Here is a 20,817-nt window from a genome sequence, read left to right as displayed (position 1 = left end):
AACCCTTATTGCATGTCATTAGAGATAAAGTACCAGACTAATGGACAGATGGTAATATGTTGCAAATGACCAGTGTCCTCTTTGCAAAATAGGGGTAATAATAAAATCCACAGCTCTCTTGCATTGCATGTGTACCATGAGCCAGACACAGAGCTAAGTGCATTATCTCATTTAATCCTCATAACTAGAAATAGTGACCTATGGACTCCTCAGCTTTTATTATAAGTACTTTCATGAAAAGTTACTTGTGAAATGAAAATTTGAAAATCAATCCCATTTTAAATGCATCCAGGTAACTGAATTTGCATTGCCCTCACACACTGACTCTCGGTGTACATCTGCCTCCACACAAATCAGACTTCTAGATGGCCAAGGAAACAACTGGAGACAGTGAGGAAGTCAGATGTAGCAATTCCTGGTCTAGACGAGGAAAGCACTTTTATTTAGTGGATTTGTATTGAACAGTATAACGATATTGGTTCCTACCTGGGGCAACTGGTTTGTGCTCTCTGCCTCAGTTCTCACATCTGCCAGCTCTGCAGGAAGCGCTGACAAGAATTAATTGGCTTGCCTGAGCGCTGAGGCTCAGTTCTGCTTCCCAGTGCCAACAATCCCCTAGGACTTTGCTCTCACATAATTTACTGTCTAGAAGACTTCCTATTTTCAAGAGTTCTATCTGATAGGCACTACATCGTGTATACAGAGTTCAAATTCATTCAGTTAAAACCTTGAGAATCTTTCAGCTCAACTTAAGAAAATGGGACATGGCCACATTCAAAGTATTTATGTTGCCTTTACGAGAGTTCTGACACAGTTGCCTCTAAAATGTGTGATTTACGCAAATGATTTCGTTCCTCTTCCTCTAGCTGTTGGTATTTGTAGAGTGTGGCACAGGGGTCCCTCCAATTTGCTGATGGGCTCTCTGAGCAATACAGAGCTGGCAGGATAAGAATTTCAAGGGTGAGAGTTCCTCCCAATTGTTGATTCTGTTTATAGTCCTTCAAGTAATATAGATAAAATCTAAATTCTATCCTCTCAATTATTGCCAGACATCTGGGAAGCCCCTATTCTCCGAGGCATCTTCTCAGGGAAAATTATATTGATTTAGTTTAACAGGGAAAGGAAGTTGTGTCTGAGTACAGTGGCAGCCAGTTAGTACAAAAATCGTGGAAAGTTGGAAGGGGCTTCTGCGAGTGTCTCGTCCAACTTTCCACCAAATGCTGGTTCCTGCCTAGAGAGATGCTGGGCCTCTCTCTGTCTGAGTGTCCACCAAGATCAGAACACTCTTGTTCCTGAAATGCAGCTCCATCCCATTCTTGGGTAATTTGAATTCTAGACTGTTCTTTCACATGATAGATTAAAAACATCCTCTTTGTAACTTGCATTAATTATTCCTAGTTTATTCCCAGTAGCTGCATAGAATAACTCCACTCATTGATTGATTGGTCCATTCATTTGTTTATTCATTTTGTATTGGGTGCCTACTATGTACAACATTGTGTGCAAGACATGAGCCTCAAACTCCAGGAGCTGACAGGTTAGAAGGAGATAACGTGGCCATATAGAAGCCGTATGTCATACATGCCACACGAGCAATATAATTAAGTGCTACAGGAAAGAAAAGGAGAAGAATAGGAAGGGGTCAGGTCCTGACAGATGTGGTCAGCAAATTCATCATGGAGGAAGTAGCATTTAAAGCTGCTTATCTTTAATGGCTTGAGGTTAAAAGGCAGAGATTTGGATGTGGAGATTGGAAGGATAAAGTGTCGGAGAAGTGACGGGTCTTTTATATTAACAGAGTTCAGAGTTTGAATTGGAGAGTGGAAGACAAGTCTAGAAAAGCTGGTGGAGTGAGTATCAGATTGTGGAGAGCTCTGTATGCCTGGAGTGCAGGGTAAGTGGGTGGAGACAGGGCTGTGAGGCAAGGTGGCATTCACATCGTCTCAAATGCCAGGCTGCAGAGCGTAAGGATTATCCAGTGAGGCAGGGCAGAGCCCTGGGGCCAGTTGCTGAGCAGCTGACAGTTGTGTTTAGTATGATAACTGGTGGCAGGAGACAGTGGGCTGGAGGGCTTTGCAACCTGCCAGGTATAGGTGATAAGGGTCAGGAGCCCTGTGGTGGCCCCTGCAATGAAAGCATCAGGTGAGAGTTGAATGAAAATGACTATGACACAGCCTGGAAACTGCGTCCTGTATATTCTCCAGGAGAGCGTCCCCTTTCCCCCTCTCTGCACCTCCAGACGGTATCCACGGCAAACCCCTCCTTACTTCCTGGTGAACAATTGCTTATTAACAAGTGGAAGTGATTCCAGATAACCCTGGTAGAGAATCCCAGGATCCTGTGTCGTAGTGAAATATCTCAGGATTGAATTCCCCGCCTCCAGTGAGGTCCACATGTGGGCTGAGCCCATAGACTGAAGGAAACTTTAAAATTCTTTAGGATAAAGGATTGTGTGCACACATGGATTTAAACTTAACAGCTTTTCCTTTGGTGGTCTGTGTATGTTTAGATCATAAGGCCCATCATTACTATTATTCCTTTCATTATTGAGCTTTTTTTCTGTCTAACTTGAAAAGAGAGGCTGCCGTATGCAAAGGAAGTACAGTTAGAAGCTTCGCTGAAATGTGCAGATTTGAACTGGTCTGTGGCTCACAGAATTAGGCCTCCTGCCGAATGAAATGAGTCTCATTAGTGGTTTGGGGGGACCTCCAACCCGTCTTCTCACACATCCTATTATTTGTGCTTTATTCTAAACTTCAAAATTACCTTCTTTTACTTTGCCAATATTGATTGAGTACCTACTATGTGCCAGGCCCTGTTCTAAGTGTTGGGCTACAGTAGTGAATAAAATAGCCAGAGATTCCTGCCCACATGGAGCATACCTACAAGGGGAGACAATCAATAAATAAGTAATCAATATGTAAGTTAATTATATGGTGTGTTAGAAGGAAACAAATGATGGGGGGAAAAGAAAAAGTAGAGAGGGATAGGAGAGAACAGGATTGCAGGGCATGGGGAGGAGAGGTTGCAATTTGAGATTTGAGATAGAGTGGTCAGGGTTGTCTTCCTTAAGAAGGTGATATTTGAGTGAAGACTTGGGTGAGAGGGGTTGGGTACACAGGTAGCTGGGGGAAGAGAGTTCCAAGGAAAAAAAGCAGCTAGTACAAAGATGCTGAGGTGAGAGGGCTGGAGGAGGCTCTGTGCTTTTCTAGTCCCCTCCGACACACAGTGGCTCCTGCAACCAAGGAGAGAGCCAGGGAAAGACAGAAGCTAAGTTTATTTGTAATAAAACCGATTCAAAATTAGTTTTAAAAAAACCTTCACAAACCGATTTAAGGAGGTGCAAAGGGCATTGGGGGAGGTTTCCCGACTTATAGACTGCTTGGGTTTGGATCCTGGCTCCACCACTTCCTGCCTGTGAGACCTTAGCTGAGTTATTCAGCACCTCTGTTCCTCATCCGTAAAATGAGGTTGATAATAGTACCGGTCTTCTAGGACGGCTTTGATTAATTAAAACCTTGGGACTATGTCTGACATATAGCAAGCACTTATATTACTGCTGCTACTTTTATGAGTTGGTGCCCTAATCTGGAATATTCTTTGACTGTGTCTTAAGGGCCGCGTGTGTGTTTGTGTGTGTGTCTGATGTGTTGAGAGTATGGGGCTTAATTTATAAAATAGTTGTAAGACTTAGGTAAAGTCCCGCTGCTTAGCATATGATAAGGCCTCCAGAAACATTAGTTTTCTTCCCCTCTGACAGCATTTTACAGCAAAGAAAACGAACAGAGGCTGCTCCTCTTCTGCCCACTATTAATGAATTTTTTGGCTGGTGTATGAGTAGGATGAAGGCCAGGTGAAAACGTTTTATAGACTCAAACTTGGAAACTTGTTTTGCCCTTAGCACCACCAGTGGAACCAAGAATTCCAAGGGGTCATTTTTGATTATCAGTGGAAGGCAAAGAATGGGCTAAGTGGATGGTAAATGAGGAGGGAGACAAATGTAGGGAAAACTGAAGAAACAGGGAAGTGCCCCGTTAAAGGGATTCCACTTTGTGAGGGGGCCATCGGAAAACCAGGAGTCCCTTTCTCCAAGGACCTTTGAAAAGAGAAAGGATGGCGTCAATCCAGGTGGAGCAGGAGCCCCTGAATGAAAGGGCTGGACCAGAGGGCCTCTGGAAGCCTCTCCCCCAGCCGACTTCCTAGTGTTGCATTTACAAACTCCAATTAGCCTGCATTTCCTCCTCTAGTTAAAGAGTCACTAACATTTTAGATATGAAGAGAGTTATAATACCAAGTAAGACCAAGTCACTGTATTGGGGTAGTAGACGTTGACAATCAACTTTCTAGTCCTCTTGAGTCTGTCCCCAGCTTCTCTGGTGTGGCAACTTGTGTGAACCTCTGCGGTCTGCCACCAGGAAAATACCAGTGCTGTGGGCTGTCAGGGAGTCAAGGAAAAGGAACACGAGCATGCTCCGAGGGAACTCCAAGGTCTTGAGGAGAAAGGAGGCTGTGTCTCCACAGGACAGGGGTGGGTAGTGGGTGGGGCAGGAGGGAGAACTGAAGCCAGGCACCCACTCACTGTCTGCTGCTGTTTTGATCCCTAGGGGCGGCCGCCATCTCCAGTGCCATGGACCATACCTTTTCAACAGCATCAAAAGACGGGGAAGGAGCGTGTTACACGTCTCTGATTTCCAACATCTGTTACCCACCTCAGGAGGATTCTTCATATTTCACTGGAATTCTTAAGAAAGAAAATGGCCACATCACCACTTCAGAGAGCCCTGAGGAGTTGAGTACCCCTGGGCCCTCCTTACCAGATGTGCCTGGGATGGAGCCTCGTGGCTTGTTTAGTTCTGATTCTGGAATAGAGATGACTCCTGCAGAGTCCACTGAAGTGAACAAGATCTTAGCTGACCCCCTGGACCAGATGAAAGCAGAAGCCTATAAATACATTGATATAACCAGGCCGGAAGAGGTGAGATATCAGGAGCAACGTCACCCCAAGTTGGAAGAGAAAGACCTAGACTTGAAGAATAAGGACGCTGACATCTCAGCAAAATCTGAAGAGATCCTTGAACCAGAGAAACCAACTCCTGTGGAGGGGAAAATCCTTAAGGACCATTTATTTGAAGAATCAACATTTGCACCGTATGTAGATGATCTCTCTGAAGAGCGGCACAGGGCTCCTGTGATCGCCGCCCCCGTCAAAATCACACTGACTGAGATCGAGCCTTCTGTTGAAACTGCTGCCCAAGAGAAGACCCCTGAACAGCAAGACGTCTGTCTGAAACCAAGTCCTGACGCAGTCCCTACAGTCACCGTCTCAGAGCCTGAAGATGACAGCCCAGGATCCGTCACTCCTCCGTCTTCTGGAACAGGTAAGGGAACTGGTGTTTCCCTCCTCGGGAAAACCCAGCATACAGAAATATGAATATTAAGGACTGAAGATCTACATTCAGAATAGTTTACTATAGGGTCCCCTTAAGTCTCAGTTTAAACGATTTAATTAACATACAACTTTTTCAGTCTTGTGCTCATTGTACCAACGTTGAGATCTGGGATTTTCCTTAAAGTCCTATCAGATTTGCTTTGTAAAATGTTTCTTTCTTCACTTGAGGAGAGATGACACTCTGGGAACATTAAAATCCTCACGTGGCTCTACTGTCCAGAGCAGAGGGGGAGGTGCTGCCTGCTTCTAGGTTTGCTTTCTTGCTGGACCCCCGAGTCTCCTGGAGGCTCCTTGGAGAGAGCTCCTTGGCTGCTGTCCCGGACCAGCGGGGCCACCTTGGACAGGGCACCCAACATCCTGGCCCCAGCTCCAAGTCTGTACAATGAAGGGGGCTGTGGACCTCAGGTCTTCGTGGGGGGCATGGCAGTGAGAGGAAACCTGAGTAAAGGGTCCAGTTCCCCGCTCCCTTCAATCTCAGCACTGTCATTTTGATCTTTTTTAGTTTATTGCATTTCTGCATACAATTTTAGTTTTTAAACTAAAGATGTGTTTGGTTAGCATAAAAACAGTTCAGAATTCAGTAGGCTATGATCTTTTCCAACTTGAACGTTATCCGACTCTGACTCAAGGCAGGGTATTAAACCACACTCGGTACATCCTCTCAAACATAAACGGGGCCTCCCAAGATCGGGTGAGAGGCCAGCGTACAGCAGGGCCTTCCCCATCCCATCCCAGGCGGCAGGTGGGGAGTCTCTGCATCTCCACCTCTCACGAATGCTCCTGAGGCATCAGGATGAAAAGGACGATGAGAGGTCCTTGGATCTTCCCCTGCCTCCGTGGCTGGCTTTCTGACCCTGCCCAAAGTGATTCACAACCCTTTTTGATTCACAGAAAGTGGTTTTCAGCAGCTCAGGTGAAAGAGCTTCCAGTGAACTCTTAAAACAGATCCAGAGCCTCATGGTTAGGAGTGATTGCTGTAAATCCTGGTGAGACAGGGAGTCCAAGGGTTAGGACGGAGCGGCCTTAACGGAAGGCCCCCCCGTCCTGTTTCTCTAAAGACTGTAGCATCAATTCCTCCCTTTCTCCAACTTTACCTCAGACGCATTCAACTGGTCAAGCTCCAAGGGTCTTACAGATCCACTGCACCAAGTCCCTGATTTGCAAGCTCATTCATTCACTTAACAAACACTTCCTACACACTTTCTTTTGGTCAGGCACTCTACTAGGCACAGGTGATGCTGGAATTGAAAAAATAAACAAAAGCCAGTCCCTGCCTTACAGTGGCACAGATGACCAGGGGAATAGTCACACTCCAGGGTGATTTGTGTTCTGAGAGAGGGAAACATAGAGTGCTGAGGAGCATCTGAGTCCAGCAGCTCCCCGGGTGAATGAGACCTGAAGTGACTCTTAGAGTAGCAGGAGGAATAAATGCATGAAGGGGAGGAGTGGCCTTCCGGTCTGAGCAAGGACACGGAGGTGTGAGGGCACAGTGAACTTCACACGAGATGCAACTTGAGATTTGGGTGGTGATGACAAATAAGGCAACTGAGGCTCCAAGTGAAGTAGATGAGACCTGTCCCAGCCTACAACTTGAGGTAGGGGCATATCTGAGTCTCAAAGCCTCCTTGTGGCCTTTTTGGCAATGCATTGTAAAACCCTTCTGTTATTCCAGGACATAAAGATATTGACCCTCTGAAGATGTAAGCTATATTATCAGCTGTGTTTTACAGAGCGCCAAGGTTGTCTGGTGGTCAGTTCAGAAGAACTTGAGCCAGTCTTCAGGAGGAGTGAAATGCCACAGCACCAATAGGTCCATTTACACGGCACCTGCCTCATGTGAAAATTCCAGTTTACAAAGTTGAGGAGAAAGATTTGATACAGGGCTCATTAATTATTAGGGAATTTCCTTTTTTTTTTTTTTTTTTCCAGTAGTCGTGGCTTTGGGATTCTGGAGCAACTTCAAGAGAAGACAAAGACAGATCTGGCTCTCATGATCTTGGAGTTTTATGATCTTGGGGTACCCACTTGACAGCATAGGGTTAGGGCAATGGTTTTCTGTGTAGTTGCTCCAAATGAACATTCTAAGTAAGAATTATTTAAGAGAGAGAAAGTCTCCTGTCCTATTACACAGCTTGTCTCCCATGTTCAGCTCCTCTCTCCACACACACCCTGCATCATAGTACCCGAGTCTTATGACAACAGATAAGAATAAAATTAACAGGAGACACAGAAGGAATTGCTTGCCATTGAGGCCTTTCTCCTATTCTTTCTGTCCTGAGAGGTTACCCTAACTCCCTTCCCCACGTCCCTCCCCACGTGTGAGCCCCTGGCGCCATGTGACCTTCTGCCCATAGACACTGGAGGATTGGGGCTTTATTACACCTGTTGGATCTTGAGTCACTCTGCCATTTCCAGTGCTAACAGATAAGACAAATACCAAGAATTACATACAGTCCTACATCGAAATGAGGAAAAGGAAAGCTTTCTAAATCAAAGGAGTTCAGTTTATCATTGTTTAATAAACAAGGAAAGCATCAATTCTGGAGAATAACTCTAATTATGTGAATTATGAATCTGGAGAATTCTAATTTAGAGCAGTGTTAGCCACAGACCTTGAAGCTTAAGCAAGGAATCTAATATATTTCCTTCCAATCCAATAGATAATTCCATTTTGTAACTTTCTCCAACATACTTAACTATTTTCTTCTTGTTAAATAATATATCCTGAGGTCAGAGGTAAAAATTCTTACAGCTTAAATATTGAGAGTTTCTTCTCAGCAAACATCAGTCATGAATACAAGTGAAGCATTTTAGGAAAACGTAATAAGTGCCCTGATGCACCAGACCGTTGACCCATCGGCACCGCGTTGTTTCTGACACAAATACCTTGGAGCATGTTATGGTGGTCGTGGATGTTCTTTGAGGCGTTAGCCTCAGAAAGGACCATAATTGAGAGGTCGTCCTTAAACCACCCCAGCTTCCCTTAGTAAGAAATAAGCAATAAAAAGCAAATCAATTTAAACTCTGAAAACTACTGTTGCTATTTCCTTGCATTGATGAAGTCTGTGACCCCCCTACTCATTTTGAAAATTCATTCTTTTATCCAAAACATACTTATTATTGAGTGACTTCTGTATGTCAGACATGTGCTGGCACCAGACGCGTTGCAGTAAATAAGACATATAAACTCCCTCCCCTCATGGAGCTTACCTGCTAGCAAAAGGAGACAGATGATAAAAAGGAAACATGTCAATAAATAGCAGAATTTCAGAGTGTGAGCCCTATAAAGAGTGATAGAGCGTTGGGCATGAGGGGCTCAGGGACAGCCTCTCTGAGGTGGTGGCATGTGATCTGAGATCTGAAGGAGGAGAAGGAGCCTACCATTCAAAAACAGGGGTTAAGGGGGTCCCAGGTACAGAGGACAGTAAATGCACAGGCCCCAAGGCTGTATTATTTGGGAACTGAAAGATGGTGCAAAGGAATATGGCATAGAAGAGAGTGGGAGAGGGGGCCAGGGCCCTGGTCATTCAGGACTTCACATGCTGGGTAAGGAATTCAGATTTTTTTTCCAAATGCAGTGGGAAACCATTGGAGGGTTTTAATTTGGGAAGTGACATCATTCATTCGTTCATCCACTCATTTAACAAACATGTGTTGACTATTTACTCCATGCCAGGCATTGTTCCATCATTGCTGGGGAAACAGGGGTGAAACACAAGGTTCCTGCCCTGCATGGAGCTTGCAGTCTGGATGGGAAGTAAATAAATATATAATGTGATATCAGGTGGTCGTAATGGTTATGAAGAAAAATAAAGCAAAATGCAGCATTATGAGTGTGATGGGGTGGTGATGAGGAGACGGCTTTGAGCAGAGGCCTGGATGAGGGGAGGGAGAAAGCCATGTAGATCCCTGAGGAAGAGAAACCAGGCTGAGGGGACAGCCAGTGCAGAGGCCTGGAGCTGTGGCCATCTGTGTGTTCAAGGAACAGCTGGAAGCTCAGTGTGGCTGGAGTCACACTGTGTCAGTCCTGTGATGGAATAACCAGTATCTTAGTTAGAGGCCCATGAAGTTTTAAACAAGGGTAGGAAAACTTGCGTTTTGTCCTAAATTTTCCCCTGATTCCTCCTAGCACTTTGTTATAATTTTAGTTCCTATTAAGAATGGAGAGCAATGTCTACGCTATCTCCTGAGCCCCTTTTGACTCAGAATAAAGATGGATTCTTGTTAAGGCAGGACCTTCCCTCATCAGGGCTGCTCCTCCCACACCCCACAGTGTCTGACAGCCTCTGTACTCTTCAGTGAATACAGGGAGATCCTGGAGCCTTCTCTTCTGAATGCTCCAACTCAGTGATTTTCAACTAAATGTAGGGTTGCCCGATAAAATACTAATATTTCATGGGACATACTTATACTAAAAAAATATTCGTTGTTTAGCTGAGATTCACATTTAACTGGGTGTCCTGCATTTTTGTTTGCTAAATCAGCCAATCCTGACTGGAGGTGACCATCAGAATCACCCTTGGAGTCATAAAATGCAGATGCCTGGGCCCCACCCTCACCTACTTCTGCTAAGTCAGAATTTTGAGGGCAGTTTTGGTCCACACACAGGATTAAGAACCACTGTTCTAAAGATTTGAGCTAGTCCTCACATGAGCTCTATTTATGGAGTACTTCCCGTGTGCCAGGCACTGCACTATGTGCTGGGGAGGTGATAGTGACAAAATACCTTGGCTGCCCTTTGCTCTCATGGTGCTTTCAGTCTGGGGTCAGGAGGAGTGGGGGATGATGAAGAGACAGACGTTAATCAAACGATCACAAATAACTAGAAAGTCGCCTAGGGGCTCCCGGTTGTGCAGAATGAGTGGGCACCAGTGGTCTCCTGAATGATGTAGCATTGGACTGGCTTGCACACAAGGTAGGCTGTCCTGCAAGGCCACTTTGTCCCTCTGAGCCCAATGCCCCGACTGCTGGCTTCATGGCCTCCTAGGAACGTGTTATAAGCAGGAGTTTGGTCAGTCCTAGCAGTTTGGATGGTCAGACAGAGGCTTCCAGCACGAGAAATTGGAAGGATGTGTGCCACAGGAAGGGAAGGAGCATCCGAGAGAAGAATTTTCTTCCCCTTTCCCATCAAAACAGCTCACTGTGCTGACTTCTGTGTTTCTGGGTATGGAATTCCTGTTCATTTTACTCACCCAGGCTCACCATGTCTGAGTGACCTTTGACACCTCATTTTTTCTGACCCGTCACATGAATCAGACCCCAAGTCTATGGTTTCTCTCTCTTGAGTGTCTCTTGAATTGTCCTCTCTTTCCCATCCCTATGACCGCCACAACTCATTAGGTTGCTATAATTCCTCCCCTCAACTATTGCAGTATCCTCTTAATGGGTCATCCTCCTTCTACTTCTTTCTCTGCTGAGATCACCCTAATCCTTCCAGGATCCACCGGAGCCCACCTGATAAAGTACTGACTTTTAAAGTAGTTTCCAGGGCCTTCCATGATCGGGGCCTGCTTAACTTTCTAGGCACACTACCCTGTATCATTCCCCACGATAGTCCAGTTAAGCTTTTTTTTTTTAATTGAGATAAAGTCGACCTATGATGTTATATTAGTTTCAGGTGTACAACATAATGATTTGATATCTGCACATACCATGAAGTAATCACCACACTAAGTCTAGTTAACATCATCACCACACGTAGTTACACGTTTTTTTCTGTTAAGATCTACTCTCTGAGCACCTCTCAGATATACAATACCATATGTTGACTGTAGTCACCATGCTGGACATCGCATCCCCGACTGACTTATCTTACAATTGGGAGTTTATATCTTTTGACCTCCTTCACCCCTCACCACACCTCCCCCCCGACCTCAGCAACCACCAATCTGTTCTCTTTGTCTATGAGTTTGGGGTTTTTAGATTCCACATATAAGTGAGATCATACAGTATTTGCCTTTCTCTGTCTGATTATTCACTTAGAATAATGCCCTCAATGTCCATCCATGTCACAAATAGCAAGATTTCCTAAACTTTTAAACTTGCCATTTGTCAATGCAAATAACCCATACCCATTCTATTGATAAGAGAGATAAGGTGAATTTTACTTGAACCAGGCTGAGGACTATAGTCCAGGAAGGCACTCTCCACAAAAGAAGAAAGCATTCCAGAGAAGCATAGTTTTCAGCAGAGTTTTGTACCTTTTCAGAACAAAGAACATACATCAAACAAGCCCAGGGTACATGGTCATCAAAGTTTCAAAGAGATATTCAGCAGCAGATTAACAGCTCAACATGACCCTGATGCCTGGGAAGGGAAACTTATCTTCAGGAGTACTGATACTCATGTACCCCATAGTGGTGTCATAGAAAAGGAAGTATGCATCTTTTTCTTCAAAGGATGCATTCTTTTACTTTGCAATAATGTTATCCTTTACTTTAATGGTTAAAGCAGATGTATATTATATGTTTGTAAGTCAGGATTCTTTTTAGTTCAGGCTGAATCAGGTTGAAACCAGAATAGCTACCTCATATAACTCAATATGTGAAAATTTCTTGTCACATTCTTTAAACGCATCCTTTAAACACATCCTTTCCTTTTTCCACCTCCATATCTTTGCCTCTGAAGTTCACTCTTCTTGAACAATGTCTGCCTTTCAAGGCTCTATTGCATTCCAAGGCTAATTCAAATGCAACTTCCTCAATTACCTCCTCTAAATTCCTCTAGAACTTTGTACTACACATTTGCACTTAACCCATTCTGTCTTGTTTTCTCCTTCTCTAGGAGAGACAGGGAAAGTTGTGAGTCATCAGCATAGTGATGGTAATTGAGACCTAGTGACAGTGAAAGTGGGTGAAATCACCTTGAATGTGGAGTGAGACGAGAGCCTTGGGTAGAGCTCTGGGGAAGGCCATTTAATGACTGGGAAAAGAAAGACAAGGACTCACAAGGGTGACTGAGATCAGGAAAGTAAGAAGGAAAACCTGAAGAGGATAGTGTTGCAGAAGCCACAGGAGGAGTGGACAACATGTCAACTGCTGTTGAGAGGTCAAATAAGATGAGAACTCAAAAATGATCTGGAAGTTATCAGTGAATTTAGGCAAGCAATTACAGCAGACTCCAGATTGAAATAGGATATTTATTCAGATTCAGATACATTCCAAAATTTCAGTGGCTTAACAGAATTAAAGTGACTCCTCACTCATACTGCAGTCTAATGCAGGTTGGGGAGTTCTGCTATAAATGCTGATTCAGGGAAAAAGCCTCTTTCATCTCTGTTTTCTTTTTAAACCACTTTATTAAGATATAATCCACATACCATACAACTCACTCATTTAAGGTGTACATTTTAATGGCTTTTAGTATACTCAAAGAATTGCATATCCATCACCATAATAAGTTTTAGAGCATTTTCATTACCCCAGATAGAAACCCTGTACTCCTTAGCCGTCGTTCCCAATTCTCCCCATTGTCTATACATTTCCCCCAGGCAACCATTAATCTACCTTCTATCTCTGTAGATTTGCCTATTCTGAACATTTCATATAAATATAAATGGAACCATACAAAATTTGGCCTTTTGTGACTGGCTTATTTCACTTAACTTACTGTTTTCAAGGTTTAGCCATGCTGTAGCATGTATCAGTACTTCCTTCCTTTTTATGGCCAAATTCGTATTCCACTGTATGAAGATACCACATTTTATTGGGGTTGTTAACATTAGGTTGTTTCCACTTTTTTGGCTGTTATGAATGATGCTGTTATGAACATTTGTGTACAAGTTTTTGTATGGATATAGGTTTTCATTTTTTCTGATTAGGAGTGGAATTGCTGGGTCATATAGTAACTATCTTTAAATATTTGAGGAACTGCCAGATTATTTTCCAAAGCAACTATACCATTCTACATTCCCACCAGCAGTGTTTCAGTTTCTCTACATCCTTTTCAACACTTGTTACTAGCTGACTTTTTGATTCTAGCCACCCCAGTGGGCATAAAGTGGTATCTCATGATGTTTTGATTTGCACTTCTCTGGTGAATAATGAAATTGAACATATTTTCATATCCTTTTTGATCATTTGTAAATCTTCTTTGGAGAAATATCTATTCATGTCCTTTGCCTATCTTTTTTTTTAAGTCTGGTTGTCTTTGTATTATTGAGTTGTAATAGTTTTCTATATATTCTAGATTCAAGTCCTTTATTTGATATATGATCTGTAAAATTTTCTCCTACTCTGTGAATTGTGCTTTTGCTTTCTTGATGGTGTCCTCTGAAGCACAAAAGTATTTAATTTTGATGAAGTCCAATTTATAAATTTTTATTTTGGTGCTCGTGCTTTTGGTGTCATATCTAAGAAACCGTTGTCTAATCCAAGGTCCTGAAGATTCACTTCTGTGTTTTCTTCTGGAGTTTTCTGGTTTCAGCTCTTACATTTAGGTTGTTAATCCATTTGTGGTTAATTTTTGTCTATGACATGAGGTAGGGGTCCAGCTTCATTCTTTTGCATGTGGTTATTCAGTTCACTTTTCCTCTTCTTCCTATTCTCTAAAATATAACTTGCCCCATCTCAGATTCCACTTCCTTTTTGAACAGATGTAGCATGATATAGCAAGAAACACATGAAACAGAAAGACTTGAGTTCAAGTCAAGCCAAATTATTTCTAGCCATGTGGCTGTATCATTCAGGGTCCTGGCAGGAGACAAAGGACACACTCAAAGATTATAACTGAAGAAAATTTAAAGAAGGGGCTATTTACAGGTGTGTAAAGGCAGTTAAGAGAACCAACAAAGAATGGCAAAGCACTCAAGGACTGGCAACAGTAGGGATCCATTAGCCCCCTAGACCTAAAGAGCAGGAGAAGGGAACAGTGTTCTGGAGCCTGCCAAGACCTGGAGATTCAGAAGCAGCACAAGGTATAAATACTCCCTTCCTTTCAGTGATTCCTACTGGCTGGAAACAATCAGAAACCAGAAGGGAAGGGATTCTAGGTGATGCCTTCTGTGTGAGTCAGCCTCTCAGAGCACAGAACAGGGCAGAGGAAGATGAGAACGAATCCAAGGGGGCAGAGATAGAAAAACCAGTATAGTGACCTTGGACAAGTCTATTAACCTGTTGCCACTAGAGTCTAGGCCCCATATGTAAAGTGCTTGTAACCCAGCAGATGCTCAACAGTGGAGCTCAACAGTGACAATGCTGCTCCCAATAGTGTTCTGGAGGTGTAGGCCGTTATTTCATTTACTCTAGCCTCTACTCCTTATCTTCCTTCCCCTTGCTCTGGCCTACCATTCAGAAGTAAGCTGATATAGCTTTTACACCTGTATGCTGTTTGAAATCATATCAAAGAACCATGTGCACAGCTTATTAAGGAAGTAACTGCTATAAAAATAGAGTTTGGGATCATGCAAGAAATCTTTTAAAATTGTGTGTGCAAGATAATGAAGTGGTTGTTGTTTTAAGTGACTAAAAAAACAACATAGATCAGATCACTTCTCTGCTCAAAACCCTCCAATGGCTTCTCATTTCACTCAGAATAAAAGCCCTAGGAGATCCTACACGATCTGACCCGCCTCCCTGCCTGTCTGACTTCTTTTCCTATTATTCTCCCCCTTATTCTCCTTGCCCACACATAATGGCCTCCTTTTGATAACCCAGAAATCGTGGCAGCTCCCGCCTCTGGGCCTTTGCACTATCGTTTTCCTCTGCTTGGCCTGCTTTTCCTCTGGATAGCTTCCTGAGTCACTCTCACTCCTCAAGTGTTGAATGGAGGTTACCTTCTCAATGAGGCCTGTCTTGACTCCCCTATTTAAAATTGCAGACTCACCCCCGCCCTGTCCCAGCCCTCCTGATCTCTTTACCCTAAGATACTGTTTTTTCATAGCACTTCACAGTTCTAACATACTGTATACTTTACTTATTAGGTATATTATGTATGTATTGTGTTCTCCTCCAACTACAGTATAAGCAGAGATTTTGTTATCCGTTTCATTTACTAAAAACCCCAAGTGCCTAGAAGAGAGCCTAAGGCACAGTAGGTTCTCCATAAATAAGAGATGAATGAATGCTGTACAGATAAAGATAAAATCCATTCTGCTTTATAGAGAATTAGACAAATCTAAAGTGTTATATCCATCGAGGTTCGCCCACAATCCTAAAGCCACGGATTACCTGGCCATAGTTAGTCTACTCCTCCTCCTGAATCCCTCCCAGTGAGCTAAAAGCTTTGGAGAGATGATGAGCAGTTCTTGTTTACAGAAGGGCCGAGACCACTGCCTAGGATGTTCTCAAATAAGGCCTTGCTGTATGACAAGGGAAAAAGCAAGCTCCTGAAAACTGTTGTCATGGTGATCCCACGTAGTCTCATCTACCAGCGAGAAAGATCAGCAAGATTGCTGGTGAGGGTTTGGGGCCATCTGGATACACATCAGGCAGAAGGCAGGCATTCACCCAGGGGACTTCGGGTGGCTCTCAGGTTTTGTTCTTCTCAAGAGGAGGGGAAGAGAGGAGAAAGAACGGCAGTGGGCTCCATCATGAGAAGCCCTGTGGCTTGGTCAAATTAGAGTTACATACATCAGATTATCTAATGAAATCTGTGAAATTTCGTCTCTGAGAAAACTTTCCTGAGACAATGAGTCAGAAATTAAAATCATGACTTCTAGAATCTTAGCCACGTTGAAATGCAAAAACCAACCGAGGTGCTGTCACTAAGAAATTGCTGGGTCATTTTTTAAAATAGCTAGATTAAGATAGATGGGCATGCAAAACACTTGATTAATTGGGCCGTAGCAGTAATTAGCCTTTTAGTTCAGGTGGCCTGTCTTTCCAGTAAAGCCCTGGAAACAGACTATTTCTGTGCTAATGAGATATGTGTTTCTCAAGCAACTAGAAAACATCTCCCCTAATGGAATTTTGTTTTATTTCTTCTCTCTCTGTCCATCTGTCTGTCCCTGCGTGTGCCTCTCCGGCTCTTCTTCCTCTGTGGGACGACAGAACCATCTGCTGCAGAGTCCCAGGGGAAATGCAGCATCTCCGAGGATGAGCTGATCACTGCCATTAAAGAAGCAAAGGGGTTATCGTATGAAACTGCCGAGAGCCCCCGGCCCGCGGGCCAGGTGGCCGACAGGCCCATGGCCAAGGCTAGGTCCGGGCTGCCGACCATTCCCAGCCCCCTGGACCACGAGGCCAGCAGCGCAGAGTCTGGGGACTCGGAGATCGAGCTGGTGTCCGAGGACCCGCTGGCCTCCGAGGACGCGCTGCCCTCGGGCTACGTGACCTTCGGCCACGTGGGCGGCCCGCCGCCGTCGCCGGCCTCACCGTCCATCCAGTACAGCATCCTGAGGGAGGAGCGCGAGGCCGAGCTGGACAGCGAGCTCATCATCGAGTCGTGCGACGCGTCCTCGGCCTCGGAGGAGAGCCCCAAGCGGGAGCAGGACTCGCCCCCCATGAAGCCGGGTGCCCTGGACGCCATCCGGGAGGAGCCGGGCGCCCGGGTGGAGCGCGCGCCCAGCCGGCGGGGCCCGGCCGAGTTCCCCTCGGCTGCGCCCGCCAGCGGCCCCGAGCTGCCCTCTGGAGCCCGAGCCCCCGAGCCCGAGGGGCCCGCGGCGCCGCAGAAGCCTGAGGAGGCGGCGAGTTCCACCCAAAGCCCTGCGGTCATCCAGGGCCCCGGGCTGCGAGGTCCCGGCGTCGCGCCCCCTCTGCTCTTTCTCAATAAGCAGAAAGGTAAAGTGACAGCTTTCCTGGCTTAAGCAGGGTTGTCTGCTTCCTGGTCTCCCCCGGGTGCTCTGAGGTGGTCAGCAGAGGGGCGCTCTGGCTCAGCCCTGTGGTCAGGTCCTAGCCTGTCAAACAACTGCCCAGAGAACGATTCAAAGGGGCTGGGAGGCGATGAGAGCATTCAGATTCGCAGCTGGGACTTCAGTGGCAGGGCCCCGTGCTGCGCAGGGCGGCGAGCATCCCATTAATGAGGCAGTTTGTGCACACTCCAAGATTTCCTGAATGGCGTGAGTGTGTCCCTCATGGCCTTCCAGGGCTGGGTTTCCTCGCCTGGGAGGGGATGGCTTTCTTCTTATTGTCCAGGCTGATTTCCAATTTCCCAACTGCTCAGTGATGAGGAGTGGCTACAGTCCCGTCCTGTGCCCCCCGTGCTGGAACCTGCCATGAGCACACCCATTTTGCCAGCCAAACTTGTTTCTTAAATAGGCTGAGTGGATCTCAGCACCACCCCTTCCTTTACCCAGGAAACAAGGCATTTGGACCTTGATGAGGTGTTCGTGCCCTAACTAGTCATGAAAGGCAGGGACCAAAGTTGGTTCTACAGTTTCTCTTGTCCCTAAGCAAGACGTAAAGTGACTAATTAATTTTAAAAGCCACTTATCACTTAGAATGATTTTAATTTGGCCATTGTATTTTCCCTGTGAGACATCTGGAGTTGAATGACGTCTTCAAATGCAGGAAAAATGGATGTCATTATTTTATCTTCCAGACATTGTGTGTTTAGAGGACATTCTTCCCCCTAAGCCATCCACCCCACCTGATTGCAGTTGTATTGTGGAATTTCGGAAGGGAATCCCAGTGAGGGGAACAAATTAGGCCGTGTGCAGTGTCGTAAACGGGCTGCGGTGGGTGGAGGTAGGTCTGGGGAGGAGAAGGCCCAGGCGGAACCTTAGAACAAACCCTAAAAGCACAACTTCATGCAAGGCCCCCTCCCACCTGCCTCCTCTGCTTTTTGTTTCTTTAGAAGTATTTTGCCTTTTGGGGATAAATGATTTCAACGGCGCACCCTCCTTCCTGAGTACACCCTAACTTCAATGATGTTAGTAGCAATTAAAGTGCTTTATATAAAAACAGGACAAAATCTTTCTCATTATAGATTGCAAGCTAGCTTCTAAATTCTTTAAAATTAACACATTGGAATGAGAGAAACTAGAGGAATGTAATAAAAAGATAATGCGACTGCATGGTTGCTGGTGGCTTAGACACGTAGCATCGTGGGGGGCCAATATAATTCCTCTTAGTTTCCCACATTACTCTTCCCTGAGAGTTTAAAGTGTATTGAGTGTGTGCAATGGGGAGATTCTTTGATAAATTTAGCAGTAGAATTGTGCATGTTTCAGGTGAACATTAAAGCTAACTTGGATTCTCTTGGTGCCGTCTGACTGAGGCAGGAGAGGACCTGCCGCTTTCTGGGAGCCCTGGGAAACAGGTTTAGCGTGAACAACCTGCGGCCCCTGCCGCCCGAAGCGGGGGAGCTGGAGTCATGTCATGTACTGTAACAGGCATGTGTTTCCATTTTACCCGCTAACTAGTGTCCCTGAAATAGTCACCATGTGCACAGCGCTCTTCAAATATTTTTGTTCTCAAAAGTAATAAATCTGAAGGCTAATGAAGGTATTTTGCAGGCCCATTTCCCTCCCTAGTAAATGTGCGAGACAAATGCAGCAGCTGGGACTGACGGAGTGACCGGACACCTGATGAAGAGCCAAGGTGGCGGAAAAGTGGATCTGTGAATGTGAGGGCTCAGAGCATCTTTTATGGCCAAATCTAGTGTCATTCTAATCTCTGTGCAAGTTGCCCTGTATGGCATGGACCCGCTGCAGCCAAGCTTAGATGTCAGAGTGGAGAGAGTGGCAGTCTTTTCAAATGATTAAGGCATGCCAGGGCCGATAGCCTCTGCTCACCGCTGCACTGAGGGGTCCTTTGAAATTCAGTCTGCCACTGAAACTCACTGCTCAGCTGCAAGATCTGTGAAGAGAGTCTGAAAGGCCTTTCTGGGGCGGCCCAGCTCGGAGGTGCGGGGCAGATGACTCAGCACCGCCAGCAGATTATTCGAGCTCTGAGGTTCCTCTGGTCTCACCTGCCCTGTCTCAGCAGTTGAGAGGACTGGTGCTGCCCAGGCTCCCCCAGGCTGTTCTTAATCACTGTCAGAGGACCATAGGATGTGCCCAAGTCAAGTGCGTCTCTCCTCAGCAGTGAGGTCAGGTCAGCTCTGTAGTTTCCTGCTCTCCTCCGCTGATGCCTCTGGCCGTATAAATGCATTCAAGTTCGTGGATTCACAGGTAAGCTCATCCGCCTGGCTTTGAGCCATCCTGCTGATGCTTTCTAAGTTTCAGAAAGGTCCAGAAGTATTTAGAATTAGGATTGGCAAATATCTGATGGCATCACAGCATGTACTGGCAAGGAGCGGCAGCCTTTACTGGCACACATGTCCTAACGTGGTCTCTTTTTGGAGCTTTCTCACCTTTCAGAGACCTCTACTACTGTCGCACTGGAGACGAGATGTGAGTCACCATCTTCCATTCTCCCTCCTCTGTGCACCCCTGAGCTCCTGCTCCCCTGTAACTCTGCTCCCCCACCCCTTCCAGGATGGCCTAGGATGAACATTAGACTCCGATGGAGTAGATAAGTTCTCATTGCTGCAAGCTTAGCCCCAACTGTTAGGTACATCTGAGTGAAAAGCCAATAAAAAAATTCTGATTAGAACAGTCATATCCAGTGTGATTCATCAGGATGGGAATGTGGTATTTTCCAAACCTGTTTGATCACAGAATCTTTTTCTTTAGACTGTGCCTCAGGGTTCACCTTCTGGGCACACTTTTTGGGAAATAGTGGTCCGTTCGTCCTCACTTCCACCCCTGCATTCTGATTACCTTGCAGCTCAAAAGTATGGTGCTTGGACCAGGCGTGGGGATGTCATGTGGGAGCCTGTGAGAAACTCAGGCTCCATCCCAGACCCAATGAATCCGAATCTGCATTTTAACAAGATCCACTAGCGATTCCTCTGCACGTGAAAGCTCGAGAAGCAGTGTCCTAGACTATGGCAGTCAGCTGTCACATTCCCACCTGAAACCATTCTGATTAAGGTCACCAACGACAACCTTCTTGCGCAAAAAGTTGCCTATTTTCAGTCTGATCATTCTTGTCCTCTCTGGTAATTTAATGTCATACTGCTGAATAGTCCTTAAAACATTAGTGGGAAAGTAGTCTGTTCATAGTAATAAGTTTAAACTGTACAAAATGATAGAAAATAAAACGTGGAAGTTGCCCTACTCCACTCTCGTGTTCCTAATTCGCAGAGTTAACCGCAGGCTTTTGTTTTATTCTGATTTGTTTTTGTTGTTGCTCTTGTTCCTTTCAGAAATTTTCTTTGAGTATTCGGGCATGTACAATTTTTCATTGCACAAGTGAGATCTTAGTGAACAGACTGTTCTGTAACATATTTCATTTAATAGTAAAATCAGAATGATGCCAGCTCACACGGAGATTGTTCTCTCCGTCTCAGAACTTTTTCCTCCCTTCTCTTCCTGCTGTTGCTCCTTTCTGGTCCTCCTCTTACTCTCTGCCTTCTTTTCCAGTCTCTTGCCACCCTCCTTCCAG

At 45.2% G+C, this 20,817-nt stretch overlaps 1 protein-coding gene across 2 annotated transcripts in view; it reads left to right on the top strand.

Moving 5' to 3' along the window:
- The window catches only part of RTN1 (reticulon 1), a 216,761-nt gene that overhangs the window by 99,444 nt on the left and 96,500 nt on the right, over window positions 1-20,817 (top strand). For both annotated transcript variants that reach the window (XM_023627825.2, XM_070249822.1), the window contains exons 2-3: window positions 4,605-5,378; window positions 16,438-17,166. In XM_023627825.2, the coding sequence (XP_023483593.2) occupies window positions 4,605-5,378; window positions 16,438-17,166 (1,503 nt within the window). The remainder of the gene's footprint in view (window positions 1-4,604; window positions 5,379-16,437; window positions 17,167-20,817) is intronic.

This window comes from Equus caballus, chromosome 24 (genome assembly GCF_041296265.1).
Source record: "Equus caballus isolate H_3958 breed thoroughbred chromosome 24, TB-T2T, whole genome shotgun sequence".
NCBI lineage: Eukaryota > Metazoa > Chordata > Mammalia > Perissodactyla > Equidae > Equus > Equus caballus.
The sequence above is the reverse complement of the archived record's forward strand: the minus strand, read 5'-3'. Positions and strand labels throughout refer to the sequence as shown.